The sequence below is a fragment of the Empidonax traillii genome, unplaced genomic scaffold (assembly GCF_003031625.1).
Source record: "Empidonax traillii isolate 1590-97213 ecotype Southwest subspecies unplaced genomic scaffold, ASM303162v1 scaffold698:size334810, whole genome shotgun sequence".
Lineage (NCBI taxonomy): Eukaryota > Metazoa > Chordata > Aves > Passeriformes > Tyrannidae > Empidonax > Empidonax traillii.
The window spans coordinates 302,055-323,185 of NW_020955891.1; the positions used below are offsets into that span (position 1 = coordinate 302,055).

The 21,131-nt window shown below is 37.0% G+C and overlaps 1 protein-coding gene across 4 annotated transcripts in view; it reads right to left on the reverse strand.

Moving 5' to 3' along the window:
* Positions 1 to 15,321, reverse strand: part of EML4 (EMAP like 4) — a 70,572-nt gene extending 55,251 nt beyond the window's left edge. For 2 of the 4 annotated variants that reach the window (XM_027899982.1, XM_027899981.1), the window contains exons 1-2: positions 15,109 to 15,316; positions 4,705 to 4,834 (exon numbers count right to left, since the gene is read on the reverse strand). In XM_027899982.1, the coding sequence (XP_027755783.1) occupies positions 4,705 to 4,805 (101 nt within the window). In that variant the 5' untranslated portion in view covers positions 4,806 to 4,834; positions 15,109 to 15,316. Of the gene's footprint in view, positions 1 to 4,704; positions 4,835 to 15,108 lie in introns of all 4 variants that reach the window. The other 2 variants (XM_027899980.1, XM_027899979.1) reach the window with 2 other exon arrangements.
* Between the last annotated feature and the right edge of the window lie 5,810 nt (positions 15,322 to 21,131).

The following is a 21,131-nucleotide window of genomic DNA, read 5'->3' on the forward strand; positions in this document are numbered from 1 at the left end:
CAGGACTGTGACTTGTGCCATCTCCAATTAGCTTAAGCCCACCATGAAACTGAACCTCTCACTCTGTATTTCCGGACACAAGTGGTACTGCTTATCTTGGAGCTGCCACCCAAATTCTGAAACGCTGTTGCTTGTTCCTGGGCTCTCCCTGGCTGCCCCAGAGTTCAAAGGAAATCATCCCTGAAAACTCATGACTGTTTGATTTGTAGCTGACTGACACTGAACTGTCTTGCCATTACTTTAGTGCCTTCAGTCAATGACCGCTAAGAACACATCTTTATTTTCACAGTGCTGTATTTATTAGGCTAATATTTGAAACACATTTAAATACGTGTCATTAGGAATCCTAAATCTACTAAGAACCAAACCAAAGGTTTGCTCAGTAAACAGAAAGATTAATTAAAAGGTTCTTCTATAAGGTGAAATGCTTTTTAAGATACTGAATCCTTCAAACAATACCAGGACCTGAAAGAGAAGAGTAATCTGTAGTACACAGCCTATTTATTTCCTAAGATAAAATAATTAAATCTTCCAAGACAGATTTCTCAGTGAACAAAACCAGCAAGATACAAACACCAGCTAAAAAGGAAGATTTCTCTCTTAGGGTCAAAATAGCCTGAAAAGTAAAAAATAAACATTATCTTTCTGAAAAGGAAAAGCCTGATTTCTGATCCCAGACACCAATTTCCCCTGCCTCAAGCCCTTGCATGATCTTAATTATTTGTGTTTCCACTTACCTTTTCCCAAAAAAACAAAAACAGTAAGACAACATTCAAAAAAGTTAATAAAAATAGGCCCCAAATAATTCATAAGATTCTCTTTTTGCTCCTTTAGTTATTTCAGTTGAAGTGTGCCATCTACCACTGAGACAAAGCCCCCAACACTTACATGAGTTCAACTTTTCCAACTGCTTTCAGAGAAGCAAAGCATTGAAAAACAGGTAAAACCATGAATAATAATATAAAACCCAAATACATTTGTAAGGATCGCTCAAGACTTCTACTGTAAATCATAAAAACTAGTTTAAGATGTCAATATAATCCATCAGTTACATTTTCTTTTCAAAATAACAGACAAAAACAAAACAAAAAGCCTTCACACTTCTTGAGAGCATATATGTGATCACAGAGAACAAAGCTTGAAGAACTGTGGGGTTTTGTTTAATAATTTATAGCCAAAAGTCCTTAATTAACTAGTAGCATAAAAATATTATTATTTTTTAATCAGAAGACTTAGCTTGCATTTCTGGATGCAAAGTACACTACACTTAATCATTGCAGTCTGTTGCAAGAAATGCAGAATAGTGAAATAAATTCTTGGAATCTCTTCTCACTAAAGAAAATGAGTCTTTCTATTCCTGAGACAGGTACAGTCATAGACCTCTGCACTCACTATCTCATAAGCATGGGATTTCTCACAACCAAGTCAATCTATTAGGACAGGGGTTTTTTTTATGGCTGGTTGTTACATTTTTAAACAAAACTGTATTTCAAGAAGACATGCTTCCAAGTTTCCTTTTCCTTCTACCTGAGCATTTCAAAACACAGTCAAATAATGGTGAAAGACAGAAGGGAAGCAGGAAGAGAGAGAACACATCAACATAATGACTTCTGTAAGTACACCTTGCATTGCTACAAAGAATGATCATACTTGGTCAGAGCAATGGCTCATCTGGCATCATCTGTCTCTCTGATGGTAATATAAAAGAATTCTCCAGGTCACTAGGTCATGGTGAGATCACTATCTGTAGTTCCTTATACCTTGGATTTCAATGAAGTGCTTTTATCTACCACCAGGTTGTAAGTGCGATTTTTTTTTTGACTGCCATTTTAATTTGGAGGGAAATCATGTAGTTATGTGGCAATCTGAGAACTGAATACTTTTTTTCTGAATTTATTTGGTTTGCTCGCTTCTGCTAAATTCTTCAGCTTAATTGTACCATGACTGGCTATTACAGAGCAGCTCTCACAACTAATACCTCTTCAACTAGGCCTTGCATAACAACTTAAACCAAATCAAAACCAGCACCTTTTCTCGTGGGTTTCTGAAACCTAGTTGTTCTGGGAAGCAGTCATTTAATGCAGCCAAAAATTCTTTCCAAAACCCAACCAGATGAGGCATTTCTTCAGTCTACATCTGAGTAGTTGAGAGCTATCACTATCTGTCCTAATTTTGCACCTTCTTTAATTTCACTTAGTACAATGTTTCATCCTTTGGACCACAACAAACTGGCAGCTACTGTGGATGGCAGTCACTGTGAAACATGAAGACTATTCTTACCAGAAGCTGTTTTTAGAAGAATGTTTAGTCATAAGGAAAAAGATCAAAAAGGTCTCTGACAGTCATTGTTTGGTTGGGTTTTGTATGTTTGTATAAAACACAAACCTGTTTCCATTCCAGACTATAGGACTGAAATTTTCTCAACACACACAACTTTATCTCTGTCAGTGGGACATATCTACCTGGTGTTCATAGAAGATTTCTGGCCTCTGATTGTAGCAATAGCTGGTATTTTAGCATACCACTGTTGACATGAGATACGCTGCTGCTGTGCAGCTACTGAGACACCCATCATCTCCAGTGTTCAGGTTGGTAGAACAAGATTAAATAATCCAAGAAATGAAACTGCTCATTCAGAGAAGGAATTCTCAGAGATGGTAGCTCTACAGAGGCCAGAGACCCAGAAATGGACAATACTAAGACTGCGCTGAACACAGACACTGAACTTCAACAACAGTAACAGTCTGGACACAAGTAGGCCTTCCATTATTTTGACCAGATGTATGGCTACATATCGTTAGAACTTGAAAAGCCCTAGGCAGGCTATGGGGTCTGTTTAGAATCTAAAGGTAATTCTACATCTACAGACAATCATGTCCACTTGCCGCACCAGTCTAAGCTTCAGCCAGAACAAAGGCCTGGACAAGTTGGGGTGAAGCATCCCACAACCAGCTGACAGTCTCCTCTGGTCTCCCTCCTTTTCACCACAACAAGTGTTAGAAATAAACAGTTACCCTAACTTTGTAAGGAGATGGGACTGCTATTTAACATTCACTTACATTTCCTTTTACCTTTCTTGAGCTGGTAATTTTACAAGAGGGTTTCTTCCAAATACCAAATAAATTTAAGGAACAAAGACATGAGAATGAAAGAAACTGCTGGAAAGACAATTAAAGAGCCTTCCTAGACTTTTCTAAAACATGTCGTGAGGAAAGGAGTCACGTATCTTCAGCTGCTCTGGAAGCAGTGAGCTCCCCTGGACAGTTATTTGAGGGTCCAGGGAGAGGTGCCCTCTGCATATTAAGATTTTCCTCTTTTGGCCTATTCAGGTCTCCTTTTAAAGACCTTAACTCAGATGAAAGGGATGCCGGCCTCTCCACTCTGCTCTTCTTATGTAGTCAAGTGTTGAGCAGCCAATGAATCAAGAAGATGATTCAGCACAAATGCAAGCCGAACACCACAGGAACCGCACTGGCTCTCATCAAAGTGCCAAGAGCCACAGGGGTAAGATTAATGGAGAAGTGCTAACTAAGAAATACCTTCCTGCAGGAATGTCTTTTGTCCCTGTACCTGTCACATTAGCAGATTGAGGCATACAGTGATCACTGTCTGACTTACTGTTGAAAAGTAAACATAAGAATGCAATAAAAAGAAAGATACGCAATGCTCCACAATGGAGAAGAGCGAAGAGTGGGGCTATTACCCTTGCTTTGCAAGTTCCAGAGGGCACTAAAGCTTCTTCTGGTTTGTTCTTACATAGTTTATATTTGCATGCAGCATTTTTATTCCCTGAAGTATTTCCCTGTCTTGTTGTACAGCACACTATTTACATCCACACTAGAAGATAAACCAGCCCCTGCAGTTACCAGAGTACTCTACGGAGGCCAAGAATTTGTTCACATAACTTACCACAGTTACACATCAGAGTATTCTCTGCCCCGTGGCTATATCTGGCAGCCTGTTCTTCACAACAAATAGGAATAGGTACAAAACCTACTGTTCAAGAAGGCATGCAATCACTGTCTAACAGACCCACAGAAAAACACAGTTAAGCAAACACTTTGTTTACCATATGAAGCTGAAAGTATTATATGGAGGGAAACTACTATTGTTTGGTTCTTGGTTCATTTAACTTACAAATTACTCAAGGAATGTTATTTCTACACATTTGAGATCTGATACTGATATTCTTCATAGAGACTAAGTAGCCATATTTTGGGTTAAGATTTTATACACAAAACCATAAACTTTCATCTTAAACAATTCACTATTGTTTCATAATTATTTTGCTATTGCCTACTATTTACACGCCAGACAATGAAGTCAGTTTTGTCCTTTAATTTCTTTGGGAAGGAAAAGAAAAAAAAGCATATAAATATCAGGAGGAAAAAAATCCCATTTGTACTGGAAATACATTTGAGTATTCCCTTAGTGAGAATTCATTTTGGTCACTATACAGTGTATTAATATACTATATACTATATACTATTTAAATATATATATATTATACATTTATAAATTCTGTTCAGAACCCTGCTGTAAGCAGCCCAACAACATGCTACATCTCCAAAGTTTATTTGTGCCTTAACAGACCTCAGGCAGCTCTGCTGAGCTTTGTGCAGAGGCAAAAATCAAACTCTTGTTCTGTTTGTTTTTGGTTTTTTTTAATATACTAACATTTCAATTTCAACAAGAATTTGGTACCTTTTTGCAGCAGATGAAAGAGTTTCTTTTTTGGCAACAGAAACAGACGAACTGTGGCCTGTTTTCCTGCTTCCTGTACTTCCATTAGTTATACATGACATCGAGATAGCTTCTCGCAAGCTTGGCTGACCTGGAAAAAAGTAATATTGAAAAACACAAGGTTTTAGATTTGTATCCAAAGGTCCATCTGAAATACAAAAATCTCTAATTTGTGGACTTGATATCGCATAGCAGCAGCCTGAGCATTTGGGACAACCATCCAGTGACATATACTCGTGAAAGCCTTAACCTAGGCAGCTGCACCCAGAAGACACCTGAGAGGGGGTCTGCTTCTCTAGTGCCATGCTGCCATGAAATAATTATTATGTTATTTAGGGTTGGGATTCTAAGGATTGAAAAAAAAAAAAAATCAAGATTTTCAATTTCTTTTCAGCTGCCTTTTCCACCTTAAAATACCTTTCAGTATATGCACTGTGGTATAGCTATTAAGTTTCTGATACTGCTTACTCTGTAGAACATCTGCCACATCCAGTGAACATTACAGACTCTCCAGGGATGAATCAAGAGTGTATATGTGAAGAAGGCTGTTGTCTGTCAGATGCCCACTTCACTCATTGCAGAAGTTTAAAACTATGCAGTGAATGTGGGAGGGGACTGCAAGGAAGACAAGGGAGAGCAAAGGCTCTTCTATTTTCAGAGCTGAACACTAGCCTGGCAATTAGCTTCTAGACCTGCCTCTAACACAGAATGCCAGTGAAATACAAGGCATTTTACTCGAACCTGATGTTTCATCCTTTCCTACTAACTGTGTGTCTCTCTCTTTTTGTGTGCCTGTCTTATTTCCAAGGTCCTCCTCCTAAGCACTAAATGTGTACTTTTCCCCTCTGAAGCACTACGTGCCCAGAAAAAAGATCCCCAGACTAATCTCACATTAAACATCCAAAAATCAGTGGTCACTTTTGAGCCCATCTCTGTGTCACATCCCTATTTCACAAACAGCAAATTGTTATTGCATCTCCTGCGGTCGTGATAACCAGTCACTCTGACTTCAGCAACAAGCACGAAGGACACGATCAACAATAAAATAACAGGTCTGTGCTCATGGCAAGCTTGGAATAGTGTGAGACAGATAAGGCCACACATTGAAGATAAAAGTGAGGAGTAAAAAAGCAACTGGGGAGAGCTGCTGTGTGCACAGGGGACAAACAGCTCTGTGCACAGAGGACAAACTCACACAGATGCCTTATTTGAACAATACCAGCGTTTGGTCCATTTGTCACATCACAGCTCTATCAGGCAGGTTGAGAGGCAAATTAATTCTTATTTTAAACAAGCATTTTATATATGAGAGATACCCATCAAGGGAATATTAAATTTCAGAAGTATTTGTATGAAGGCAGAAATAGGTTGACTTGTACGAATCATATAATGCTTCAAAATGCACCAAGCACCATGCAACCACACCTGAAATTCAGATCAGGAAAGCAAAAAGGAGCATGCAGAATATCCCAGGCAGAAATGAGGAAAAAAGGAAATCTGAAGAAAGTATAGGTACACTTAAACCAGAAACACTTCAAAGATTATTTTCTTCCTAAATTCTGTATAAATCGATGTGGCGTGTGATTCCTTCCAACCGGTACTCTTCAGAGACTCTTATATTTGCACCATAAACATTTGGAACACAGATTTTATTTCAGAAGTTAACATGTGTACAAAACCTCTAAAGCTCAAGAGACTTTTACCCTATGTATCTCAGATGCAAAACCAAAAGTGCACGAGCTTAAAAAGCACTTTTACTATTAGAAGCCTATAAATTAGCTTCTTTTATTTTCAGTGACAAAGTAAATCATCTTCTTTGTGGAGATGCACAATATCAAGGCTTATGATTCACTCTTGAACTGAATATGACCTTAACATCTCTGTCTGCTCATTGTAATAGATTAATGCCTCTCCAACCAGCACTAGGATGGCTTTCCAGAAACGTGAATCAGGAGACATAAGTGGTAATTGCCAGTGCAGCAGGGAAAGCATTCAGTGGAAAGTGTAAAGAACAACAGTACTACAGACAGGGCACAGGAGCTTAATAAGATGGAGAGAACACACTGTCAGCTTTATCAAGCAAGGAGTACATAACCATTTTGTTTACTGACAACATCTAGAATAATTCCCCCTACTACCTATGGAAAGTGTTAGTTCTCATTTATGTCTAGGGACAAAACTGATTAGAAATAAAACTCTGCATCAGTATAAAACTCTGTATCAGTTTAGTGTCACGTACTCATTACAGAAATGTGCACTACTCAAGGGAACCAAACAGCAGTTTTGGGATTATTTGTTTTTCAGTAAAGTGGATATTGATGGTAGATCTGCAAAGAGCTTCCTAATGTCAACAAGTGGCATACAAAATAACATTTGAGATTAAGATTTTTGAATAAAAGTAAAAACAATTTGTGCAAAATGACTAGCAATTAAACATAACCCAGACAAAAACCTGCAGTGACCATTTTGTTTAAAGTGTCAAAAATGTATCAGGCTTTCTTATGCTCCATAAAAAAACTCTTGATCAGTTACAGTAGTGTGCCACACTTGATGTGCAATAAAATGTAAAAAAGCAAGAAATGCAATGAAAAAATCCCAACAAACAAAAAGCCCCGAACCCCAGACCCAACACCCCTCAGAAACAAGATCCCTTCCAAACTCTACATATTGCATTTTAACTGGATATTCTAAAGAGACTTTTAGAATAACTGCATTTAAAGGGAAAGAAATTCAATTTATCATCTGTATTTATATGTAAAGAAAAAGCATTTATATTTTGGTCCATGAGAAAGACGGGTCAGTTTAACCCCTGCACACATTCCAGGCAGTGAAGCAGTAAAGCCTGGCTGCCCATCGAGACAGAGACACACACAACAGGGATCTTCCCATCTGTGTCATAAATCTGACGAGGCTGACCCACCAGTTCAAACTACTCAATTCTCTTTATGTCTCTTAACCAGGGCATCTCTGCAGTCAAAAGATGTCAAAAATTAGCACCACTATAAGCTTCTTCGCTGCAGAGATAGTACTTCACAGTCATAGTAGTCAAGTGACTTTGCATCAGAGTGAAGCGGCACAGGAGAACACAAATTCCAGATCAATACACTAAAACAATTGAGTTCTCCCAGCACTCTGGTTGCACATCTCTGCCAATATCATGTCATACGTCACCTGCTAGCATAAACAGTCTGAAATTTTTCAGGCTGGATAGCACTCAGCTTTATCTGCTAGTTTGGAATAAAAGCCAGACATAAACTGAACGTAAAATGAAAGCCAGTGTATGGTGACCAGGATTAAAGCCAAATTTTCAGAGATCAAAGTGGTAAAAAATGTCTTTTATGGATAATAGATTAATCTCTGTTCTGATAATTTCCATAGAATAGTATCTCTTGAGTTCAAAAGAAGCATTTCATTAACATCTGTCAAGTATACAAATGTGTGAATAAAAGATAAGTAGAATTCGAGAAAACAGACCACAATAAACCAAAAATCTTTTTCCAACCCTTTATCAGCCTTGATTAACTAACTGAGGAAAAAAAATGAAGCCAAGCTGTAAGAGACAGTGTTAAGTTTTGAAAATGTGTGTCCTGTGATAATGCAATAGTTTTTCTCTCCAAACATACTTACAAGGTGCTAGAGCTGAGGATCAGTTAGTAATTAATTTTTTTCCCCAAACCCAAAAGTTACAATGTTTTAGGTTAAAATATAGTTTATTGTGTTATTAATCATGTTTCCTGAAACATCAATTTGCTTAATATCTTTGTATTTGCCAATATCCTGACAGGTAAATTGCCTTACAAAACAAAACCAAACCCTTCTTCCTCTTCTTTGGGTAGTTTCAATTTAAAGTAGGTAGCTGCAGCTATATTATAACTTCTCTGGACACTTAATTCAAGTGGATTTAAAAGAAAAAGCTCAACAAATTACATGTTATGAAAATTAAAAAATGGGGGCTTTAAAGCCTTCCCCCTCCCTTCATTAAGGCATACAATACTAAAGTCCTACAAAAACCTAAAAACACTTTCAGCAACACTTCAAAAGGTTTCTGTATTTCAAATATATTACATGCCATGGGGTTTTGTACAGATAAAACTGATGCCTGGAAGCGCAGGAACCAATTTAGTACTCTTACTAAAGAAGCGTACAGCGTAAGCCACCAGAGAGCCCAGAGAGGTGAGCTGCAGAAAAACAGACAGAAACAGTTCTAAGCGTACCAGAACGTAAGATTTTTATCTGCACTTCCTTCCTAATACAACAACATCAAAAACAAACCAGAAATTATGACAAATCCCAAACTTATTTCAAGATTTTATAATGAATTGTATGAAAGCAGCTACTTGTAGCCACTGGTCCGTTTCCAGCTTTCGAAGGACCTCAAGTCTCTCAGCTCACAGAAGATGCTGCCAAAGAAATAGATCGGAAGCACTAAAAATCTTTTCAAAGAGAGAACTGCATTCTGAAGGGTAAGGAAACATTTTCTTCAGCATTTTGTTTTATTCAACTACTTCACTTACATAGTGAGAGTCAAATTTTGATTGAGACTTCTTAACTAGAAGAAACATTCTCTTCTATCACATGAACAAACATTACAGGTCGGGGTGAGACACACTAAGCCTCAAATAATGACAAAAACAAATCAAGAAAAAATAATTCAGTCCACTACCTATGGGTTATGCTGCTTCTTCTTTAATAATCAAATTTTAAGACAGAACTAAGTTTCTACAAACTTTATTATTCTTACAACAATCATATCCAGCTGAAAAAATGCTTGTTTTTTATACTTTTTTTTTTTTTTTCTAAATTGAGGTCAAATTTCACAAATTTTAACTGGCAGCAATTAAACATACATTATTTGTCATTTCCTATTAAAAGGAAAAGAACTATCTGAATAGACGCATGTTTATGTGCAACAGTTTGAGAATATATCGCTAATGAATAAACATCTTGACATGCAAGTGAATCTCCCGTAACAGGTAGATAAACTAACTCAGATGTTAAGAATAATTAAATACATATTTTGAGATTTCCTACAAAACTTTTATAGCTAGGGACTTAACCTATACATTTCTAACTTAAATGATCCTCCTAGAAATATAAAGTTTTTCAGGTGTTAGGGAAGCCGTGGCTCCATTAAAACATGGAAACTGAAGACTTCTTTGCCCATTGCATGGGCATGTTCAAACCACACACCCCTTTTCCTTCTCCCTCCTAATCTTATTATTTTGTTGTACTTTCCCAGACGCACCATCTACCTGCTCAATCAATGGTCAAATGCGCTAAATCCAAGCAGAAGAAATCAAATTTTAACTACGAGAACTTGAAACAAATTGATATAGTCTGGCAAACAGTGATGAAAAAGCTATTCAAGTGTTATGAACAATAAGCGCTTCTTATCTGAAAAAGTTAATGGTCACACTGAACTCTTCCAACACTGCAATTCTTAGTTTGAGAAGTATCACAGAGAACAGCAGAGCTCAGGAAAATTTGCCTACTGTTCTAAAAAAAAAGTACACAGATGTACAAAATATACCCAAAACTGTAAGGAGCATATGGAAAAAAGAATAAGGATACTTATCACCACAACTGAAAAATGCTCCACAATGCTCTGAATAGCTTCTCCAATGAACAAGATTACTAGATTACAGAATTTAAAAAAAAAACAAACAAAAAAAAACCCAAAAAAACCCCACCCCAAAACAAAACAAAAACACCCCCCCCAAAACAAACAAACAAACAAAAAAACCCCAAAACCACAACTCCTGAACTTTTTTCTTCACTTCTCTTCCTAAACTTGGTTTAGTTGGTTAGTGACCTTTAGTTCATTAATGTCTTCTAATCCAAATTCTTTGAATAAAGGGAAATATACGAAGAACATAAAAAATAGTAAGTGTTACAGAAGAAAAAGAAAATACTCAATAACTCAGAACAGAAGTTAGGAAAAATGGAGAAGAAATGCAGAAAATATAATTTTAATGCAGAAAGAACAGATGGCACTAAAACCAATTCCTGGAAAATGCATTAAGACCTCAAGAGTATCATTATTTGTTATGCGAGCATACAGTCTACAGACTTCAGCTGGACTTTTCCCATGAGTAAAATGACACGTACAAGTTTGCCAGGTTAGTTTTAATTTTGTGGATAAGAACTTATGTCTGACCACTACTGTGAACGTTTTTCTATTTACATTTCTATTTTCTGTTCCATTAACATTTACTGATTAGACAATACAAACATGTACTCGGTTATAGAACAACTCTGCTGATTTTAAGACTAAAACACCACAAAATGCAAGTCTATCTTATGCTTTCATTAATGAAGCTTGCTGAACACCTGAAGTCAATTTTTGTTAATGTAAAACAAAATGACATTGTTATTGAAAGGAAACCATTGTTGAAATAAGGTAAAAATTACATTTGAAGCGCTTTGCTTACATTAGTGCAATGAGATAGAATTTGATGAGACACACTATTTCATATAAGAGAAGAAATCATGAAAAGAAGAAAAACTTGATGGTTTCCTGTTTTAATAGTCCCACTGCACAAAGGAAAAACGAAAAATAAAAATACCCCACCAACTGTATTTTCAGTACATAGCCCCTTTTGCAGGTCCCCAAGATCACTGCTGTAAGCAAAACAAAATGTCTCTCCATCTGCCAGTCTGCATTGTCATGGGAAACCCTTTCTGCAAATTGCCATCCACTGTTCCAATTTCACTTCGTGAGTTCAATTTGCATATGAGTTATTTGAGATCAATTCCTGTCAAAGCAGTAGGAAATGTTCCTCCAAAGGTTTAACCTTTGACAAGCCTCCTCATTATTTCTGAGTCCAGAAAAAGGACATGAACTCTCTTTCTCTACAGGCAGACATTAGATGTACTTTCTGGTAGACGGCCACTTATTCAGGCACGAGCTCATACCCCAGTGAAATGATAAGTCTGAGATATTTTACTGGTGTTATTGTGTGGCACAAACTTGTCCACACACCCAGAGCCTGAGGGGTGAATTCTCCCGTTACACACATTTTGACACCCTGGAAGATTTTAATAGGTTTACCAGGCACCAGCCATGAGCCAATCTATCTTGCTGGCAGCCACAAGTACCAGACTGCTTTATGTTTTCCTTTTCTTCAGTGTCCAGGTAATCTTTGGTTTTGGAACTTTTTGTGAATGTTAACAGCATCAATCATGCATCAACAGCAGAGGCATGTGGCAACAAGAGCACAGAGCTGCCAAAAGCAAAGAATTTCCCACCAAAGAAATTCTTCTTGCAAAGTCATCTATTAGAAAAGAAAAAAAGAGAGAAAGAAAAAAGAAATCCCACAAACACACCCCCATGCTCTGATCCCCACAAACTCCATAGCTGCTGGGGATCTGATCTCTAACCAAGCCCTTATACATTTCTAATCCTCAACACTGTCTTCAGACCTGGTAATTTCTCCTTTGCATAGTTATTCTTAGCTTTGTGCAGAGATGAAAAAGTACTTTAACAGCATTTTTTTTTTAAGGATTCTCTCTATTTGGAATAACTTTGCACTGAGAAGTCACATGCAAACACCCCCAGCCTGCTTTTCTCTGTGAAACAGAGACAAGTGTTAATCTTGTTGCAATCCCTACTAGAAGTATTTTCCTTATACAGTATCTCCACTTCATGCTTTACTAGGAGGCACTGCAGTGGCTACAAAATCTTGCCCTTTATCTTATCTTCTACAGTTCATAAATCCCTGTGTGAAGAGTAGCTTGCTTCTGAGACAGGGTTAGACACACAAAATCACAGGTAGCAACCTCCTGACTGATAGCCCAAGAGTTAGAAATAAAAATCTACCCATGCCCACATGACTATTTTCATTGAAGACTGGACTAAGCTGAAAATAAGCATGTGGCACAATATAGGGAAAAAAGAAAAACTAAGATTTAAAGGATAATGCAAAAAACTTTATCTTCATCTACTGTTTTAATCTGTCAATCTAAAACAAAGGAGTAAGAAAATTAAGAACAGAATTAGATCACCAGATGTGCAATGCAGACAAACTAGACAAAGGACAAAGAGATCGCTTTTTGTACTAAGTTGAACCATCAATTTCAGAATAAGAAAAACCAGTGAAAAAGCTACCAGGATTTGTCCCTTTCAGTGTGATTCACAGACTGTTCACAACACTTATTTTTAGCCTACAAAAAAAAAAATCTCTCTTCAAAGACACTGCTGAGGTGGCAACAAAAAAAACTGAAAGGTTTTAGAAAACTCATTTCAGCAAAAAGTAGGAAAGACTCCTTCAAACTAGGTTAGTTATTGCCTCATGCTCAGGACTAGAACTCCTTTGTTTGCTGGAAAGACTCGAGATGGCTTTTTCCAGTATTATGATAAGTTCAGTTTGTTTTGAAAATATTTATCTCACTCTGTTGCCATACTTGAAATTAAACACATCTCTCTCAATGTATTCAGAAATCTATATACATATCTAAGCTCTTTAGTAATTACTTATGTCAGTATGTATTTAAGGGCTGTTGTGGAAAAAATACTTCAGTGATTTAAAGCCTCGGTATTTTTTTAAAAAGAAAACCAAGAAAACCTACCTATAATATTTACCATGAAACTGCAGTTATTGTATTGCAGAAATCCACTCTTGACAGGATTATGAACAGCAAAACAAATTTTGGAAGAATACGGTTACCTCTGCAGCAATCATGACTTGACTAGTAAGAGCCTGTTACATACATGTATAATACTTCAAAGAAAACTTAACAATTACTTCCTTGAGTATTATTTTCGTATGGCAGTTCAGATCTTCTACTAATCCTACTCATTCAAGAAAATAATACACTGATCTCTGTTAAAACATTTCAAGAGTTTTTAGCTATAGAATGAACTTAAAATACTGAAATCAAATGTAGAACTGAAGGTATTGCGAAAATCTACGTATGAACTCGTCTTAATCTCAAGCTTATTCTTCAAGGCTAATTTTAGACTCTTACAAAATTCCAGTGATAGTATGTGAGCATTTTCTTCTGTGGTGTCTTTCTACCATCTATATAAAGCTGATTTCATGATTAACAGTGAAGTTAATGTGTTTTCTGGTGGTACTAGGTAACTGAACACAATGGGGACACATCCACTACAAATTAAATACAGTGTCAATTAGTCATAACTCACATGTTCAGTGTATTAGATCATACATGTACATATCTGTCTCTGTCCACATCTCTTTCTTCACAGTTACAAGCTGCTGTTGTTCATTCGCAGAGATTTCTACAATCAGCCTGAAGATATTTAAATATCCCACCCTCCCTCTGCACTGCCTCCTCCAAATATTAGTTTTTTTTTCACTGAGCAAACTGACCTAGAGAATTCGGTATGGTCCCAAGATCCCCAGAAAGGAGATGGCCCCAAGGCATTTTGCAGAACACAGCAAGTTTGTCCCGCCTGTACACAAAGTTTGCTGGGTATTAGAGTCAAAGGTTTTTAGCCGTGTTTGTGCACATCCCAGATCATCTGCATTTAAATGGGATGGATAAGGTACTACAGTGCACACAATTTGACCACCATTTTTCACTTGAACATTCTCTTTTTGTCATAATGGACAGCAGACAGCAGAGTGATTTAGTCAAAATACTTGCCAGAACTCTATTTACGAAGAGTTAAAAAAGGAAGTCTCAATCTTGATGAGACCAGACATGTAAATCGGATAGATAAAAGCTGCATTTATAAGCAGAGATGACAACAATCTACCATTTAGCAAGCAAGAGAGAATGGCAGGATTCAGAACTCAAGCCAATTAAGCATCATGACTTCCTTCCATCTGGCAGAGAGACTACAAATTAATGAATTTGATATCTCTGCCACAGCTAAAATAATTCAAACTTTCAGCATTTTCAGCTTTTGCATTTTCAGCCTGTATAATGCAGTCACGCAAACACAGACTATGTTGTATCAGCTCATTGTTATTATACTGTCATGAGTCTAACAGGTGTACTTCAAGGCTGAAACACAGAGATTGATCCCAGAGATGTCTGTGCAGCATGGTTTGATAGCGTTACATGAAATTATGTATTTCATTTGTGGTGGATGTGTCCCCATTGTGTTCAGTTACCTAGTACCACCAGAAAACACATTAACTTCGCTGTTAATCATGAAATCAGTTTTATATAAATGGTATAAAGACACCACAGAAGAAAGCATGTCTAAGTGCGAATTGTTTCAGATATCTATTAGCCATATAAATTTAAGCCACTATTAAAAATCTAACCCGTCCAGCTCAAAATATATCTGCTTTTCCAAATGTGACAGAAATGGGAAAAAAGAAGTGACCAACGGAGAACATTCTAACATGATTAACACCGACTGCAGGAAGAGTTGGCCAAATATGGGCTTACCTTTACTTGGTGCTGATTTTCTTACAGAAGCTACATGGTCTTCAGAGATAGCGAGACGCCTTAGCACATCAGCCAGCGCTGCTTTTAGCACAGTGATTTCATCTTCTTGTTGCTGCACTCTCAGCTCCAGGGCTGAAAGACGGTCCTGGACATCGGAGGTGCTTGCAGCCGAGATGCTGTCATCTGTATAGCAGAAAGAGGCATTTAACTGGTTTGTTCTGAATTAAAAGCCACAGAAAGAAGCACGTACAGCACGAGCACATCTGTCCCATCATTCTGAAATACTGAAGACATTCAAACAAACATGTTCAGGCAAATAAGGAATGGGCATTATGTCAAACATCAAATTAATGCTTCAAGACAGAAATGTTACTAATCTTTATCTAAGGCAGGAAGCTTAAGGAGCGTGGCCCTACTACAAGAGGCAAAGTGCTTTCTGTTAAAATAGCGTAGAAAGGAAAACATGCTTACTAGTTAGAAGGAAGACTGAAATCAAGCTTCTTTAAACAGCTAACTGAATAAACAAAAAAAAATATAAAACTGTGGTAAAGTTTTGCAATATATTCTTTTGGAACTGTTTAAGAATGTTAACTATGATTCTTAATATTAAAGCCAGTTGTAAAGTTTAAAGAAAAACAAAACAGCTCCACAGTTGAACGTACAAGGATTGCTAGCCATGACCAAACTGCCTCAAGTGGCAACCCCAATTTAAATGGTCTAGATCAGAGTTCTTAATTTCAATTCCTTCTTTAAGTTTTTTCACATCACCACCCTGTATGTGCCAAAAAAACATACAACCTAATAACATTTGGCCTGAAGCTAACAGAAAATAAATATGCTACAAAAAGGTTCCAAAAAACTTGTTTGGCCACACAGAAACAGATTAGCATTGAAGGCCTAATACAGCAAAATCTATTCTTCAGTGGTAAAAAGGAAATTACAGCTTCTGCTTACTCTTTGCCTTTGACAGTTCTTTGCATTATTTCTGCCAAGCCAAAATAACACGTAACAGATTTTTTGTATTTGGCTGTTCCAAAAAATCCCAGGCCAACCACTAAAAAAAAATCTGCAAAAGAATACGTTGCTCAATCACAAGGTATTGAATTCCTTATCCATGCTGTTTAAGGCTTACTAAAAACTCAGTAAGGAATTCTAATACAGTTCTACAAAATTTACCTATATTATACAAATAGATAATTTCAGTTCATATTCTACAAAATAAATACAAACAGCAAATTTAAATGTAAGGGTAAATAGCTAAAAGGTATTATTACTGTAATTATACAGAATCTTAACTTTACTTCAGCAATCTTATGAAGACACATAAGGAAAAAAAAGTTAATGTAAGCCACAATCCCAAAACTCTGGTTTTTAACTAAAAAAATCTTCATCTTAGAAATACTTGTATAAGAGCACTTTTAAAATACATGAAACCAAAATGAACACTGAGCCAAATTCCTCCAATGAATTAAATATGAAAGAGATTATAGAGTTCAATGCCAACTTCCATTCAGTTAAAACGTGATACTCATTACTGAAGGACCAAGAATTGAACCAACCAAAATAAAGAACCACAATAATACTTTCACAACACAAACTAAATTCTTAAAATGAGTCAGTAAAAAAACCCTAATGTTAATTCACAATTACTATTAAACTGAAAGGAACAGTTAAGGTTACAGTCATCAAACAGCTCATACAAGACAGGCAGTTTTGCATATTGATGTAATTCACTAATAGATTAAACCAAATGCACAAGTGTGTCACTTCATGGTTAATATTATATTCATTCAGGCTGATAAAAAGAACTGCAGGGCAATTAATAAGGCACGTAATCAGATTGAGAACCAGAGACAACAGATCAGAACAACTCTGAACAAAATGCCTTTAATACCACCATATTCCCTGTACCTTCTATGTTCAGAAATTTATTTTAATGACTCTCCAGCCCAGCATATCCAATGCTCTCTCAGTAGTACTTCACAAATCCAGACCTGTGACAGCTACCACAGGTTAGGAAGGATTGTGCAAAATTCTTTTTCTAAAACCCTCATTTTCAAAACTTAAAACCCCATCTGTTTTAAGGAGCTAGTAGAAGTTCCTACAAGCACACATACCTATGCGGCACATAAAAAGTAACCAAGAAAAATGTACGCTAATCCACGAAGAAAAGCTTTTACTTTAGCAAAGTAAATGGACTTTAAAAAGTATCATGTAAGTCATACTTCTACTATCCTTAAAGTATTTGTCTTTAAATAGAGGCACTGGACAAGTCAGAACAAACATTGAAGAAAACAATTATTTTCAAAATATTATAAGCTCTATAATTTATACTAGACTGGGTAGCAGTCCAAATAGAAGTTTGACGTTTCTTTAAGAAAAGGGGAGGAAAAAAAACCACACTTTTTTCTTTCTTTTTTTTGTCTGCCAAAGCTTTCAATTAATGAACTATTAAAAAGTCTTATAATGGATAAATTATGGATAAGTTCCCAGACTGCGCAAATATACAGCAGATCACTATAAAACATTTGTAAAAGGAGTAAGTAGCTATGTCAAATCATCATTTTAGAAGCCAAATATTACTATGTCTCCTGTGTGGAGTCCAAATAATAGTAATTACCAAACCAGGAAAGGCTCATTGTTGACTGGTCTTTCTGATGTGCATAGATGCAAGTGCTCTGCACATCTCTGGACATATTTTTTTCCCCACCAAGTGCTAACATTGACAAGACTGTTTCTGTTAAACCCCAACAGCCCAAAAATGGGATATATTACCTGGCTGCTGCAGCTCCCAAAGCCACAGTTATGTCACTAATTAGAAACTTCAAAGAACAGGAGGGCAAATCTTTCTGCCCTATAAGGGTGAGGTGCAAATGCTCTGACCTCCCCAATATATCAAATGAGATGGTAGCAGAGCTGACTGATGCTCCCCTCTGTGAGCTGCACCGTGGAGGCTCAAGCCTTGACACAACACAGAGAAGCGGAAGAACCCTCAAATACAACTACAAACCAACAGCTTGTCAGAGGTCACAGCTATGTAAATGGGGCATGAGTAGAAAGCAAAGTAGGTTAAGCCATTTAGCTGATTCAAAGCCAGGCAAGGTAATGGGCAATGTGTGTACCACAGGAGAAAAGAAGTTTCAAACCACCAGCAGCTGCTCTGCATTGCAGAGAGGGCACGTGAGAAACAGCAAGTGGAGCAAAAATATCATTGGGAAATCAAGAATATTTTGGTTGATCAAAGAATACAGTAGCACACTGGGAAGACATTTTATTGTTCTTTACCATTCTACAGTAGCAGCATCTGTTTCAAGTGATGACAATCATGTATTACCCTGGCAACTATTAGAGAATTAAAATGAATAATTCCCAACTCAAAAACCTCACTCATTACAGCAAATATTCAACTCAACTCCAACATGCCCTTCTTGGCAGTGTCTTGGAAAGTAATTCAACAGGGATTAACTTAAAAGAAGATGCCTTGAAAGTAAACACAACTGCAAGCTGTGAGATCATTCTGACAGATCTGCACAATACAAAATTATACCTTTTCTTTTCATAAGTTTTCAAAATCTCTTACAGATTTCTTCTTTCATTAAAATTACGTTTTATAATCTAAAGAACTACTTCAAAAGAAGTTTAAACAAAAAAACTTCCTTCAAGGGCATGCCCTTCCCCTTCAGAGAGGAAACAGCTCTTATACAAGAACAAAGTCACTTGTGAAGCAAAAGTCCATTTTCTCCCTTCCTTTTTTCCCCACTCCTAAACATCTGCCCTTTCCCTTATGCTGACAATGACATCTATCCAGACCTTCCATGAGCCACTCTTTCTTTAGTAAATCAGAGGGAGATTTATTTATTTAAGGAGGGAAACCAGTTAAGCAAATACAGCAAAAAATTTCAAGTACAGTTGACTACTGATTCATTCACTTGATTCATTTAAAAAAGACCAAACAGCATCATTTCTGAAGTGTTGGTCACGGTTCCCAAGCTGTTGATGACCCATGCCTTCAAGAGAGCCACTGGGAACAAGATCCATTGCAAAGATCCATCTACAGTGTTCGCTGGTAGTAGTGAGGAGACATCCATGCAGATGTGAATCTAAGGTATTTGAGTCCTAAAAAGTGGTTTAAGGTAAAAGCAGTGGTAGTCAAATGACAGCAAACACATGCTAGCTCACCATACAGTACTGTAACATTCAAAATAAGATGTTTCATTATTTTTCATAATTCATCATTTGATTTTTAATTTTAGCCAGGAAACCATCAATTCTTCCCCTGCTTTTGGAATACGAAGGGATAAATATGCTGTATTCAGTACTTGTGAGACACAAGGATGAATGTAAAAATTAGGGTTCATTTTTCAGTCAATGAACAGCATTAAACAGACACATTACTCCGTGTGGGACTCCCCAGCAGTCAGAGGCACCAAACCAATCCCAGCAGATTGAACTAGGCAGCAGCTCAAACAGCCCCTTAGACTTTGGCAAGGAACTTCAAGAGGGGTATCCAGTACGTAATGATGGTACTTTAACAATCTCCCATGCCACGTATCACTCCTCTCCCCACATATCACCAGCAGGCACATGAGGATAACAGCATCTGAAAAGCATCACCCTTCCTCATTCGCTGCCTAAGAGAAATCTGAACTGGCTACATTTGGAAAAACAAAAATCTTACTACTGAACCATCTATTCTGGGCCTCCTCAACAATTCCAGAGCATCCACTATCACTTCTCTGAGTCAATTCCTCCCAGCCTCCACCAAATGTAAGTAAGGGCTTCATTTTAGACAGAAGCAGCATTTCAGAAAAACAAAATTCTACAAACTCCAGCACATGGAAATTTAAATCACAGGGTGGAAAATTCTACATTTCATCCAATAAAGCCACAGAAACCACAGGTAATTCTAAACTCCCGTCTGTTAAGGCACCCACAAAGTTTTCTGAGAGTGGTAAGAGTCTTTTATTAGAGAATAGCAACAGAAATTACTTGGATTGGTATAAAGAACTGGCTGACAATTTCAGGGAATAACTGAACTGAAAGAATGCTTTTTCACCAGTACTATGATCTGCTCACATTTGCAGGAAACACTGTATTTGTACAACTCTCAATTTTTCTTCTGAAGAGCAGTGAATAATTTCACAGTGGGTGAGGCTTATATTTCCAGAGAAAAATCTGACCAACTTGGTTTTTCTACCATGCTACAAGAAAGAAAACTCTCTACAGTTTTCTGCAGATCACTTGCATTAAGACTAGATTATAAAGGGTGCAAAGATCAAGAATTGTGTTCCATATCTGTAATTCATCATTCCCAAAAAAAACCCCAAACCAATAGAATTAAGACTCTACACTTTTGCCCACAGTAGCTTCTTCACCTCCTCCAAATGCCAGCACACAGACAAATTATCTCAGTTTTGTAAAGGATGTGAGTCATGGCAAGAACACAAAAATAGGAATTAGAACACACAACACAGACATGGAAGATTAAAGGAGCTCCCTCCAACCCAAAAAATACTGTACGAAATTCTAATTTGCCCCTAGAACTAGACCACGTGGCATGGCAATGGATTAGGAAGTTCTCCCCAAATTCTCACTTCCTGCAAATACAAGACTCTGGCCTTTAACTCTCTCAATTATCCCATATATTTTTCACTTCCTTTGGTAGTTTTTCACCCTTTTTCTTTAATCTCCCAATCTTTCCATACTGAATTGAAACTAATATGCTGCTCAATCTCACACTTGTTACTGGAGACAAATGTGTAAGCTCTTTCTTTAAAGAATAACAGTGTAGATATTCACAAATAGGTACAGCAAATCACTGACTGTAGACTGTGCAGTATACTAGCACTTCCAACACTAGCTAAACCTTAAATTTCTCTCTTCCAAAGACATTTCTTTAGTTTTTTGGGAAGGATGTGTGTTGTCACACATCACTCATTTGCTCAGGGTTGATACTGAATGAGGACCATCATTTTGACCAAACTGTCTTTCTTGTATACCTCATGAGATTTTTCTAACAATTC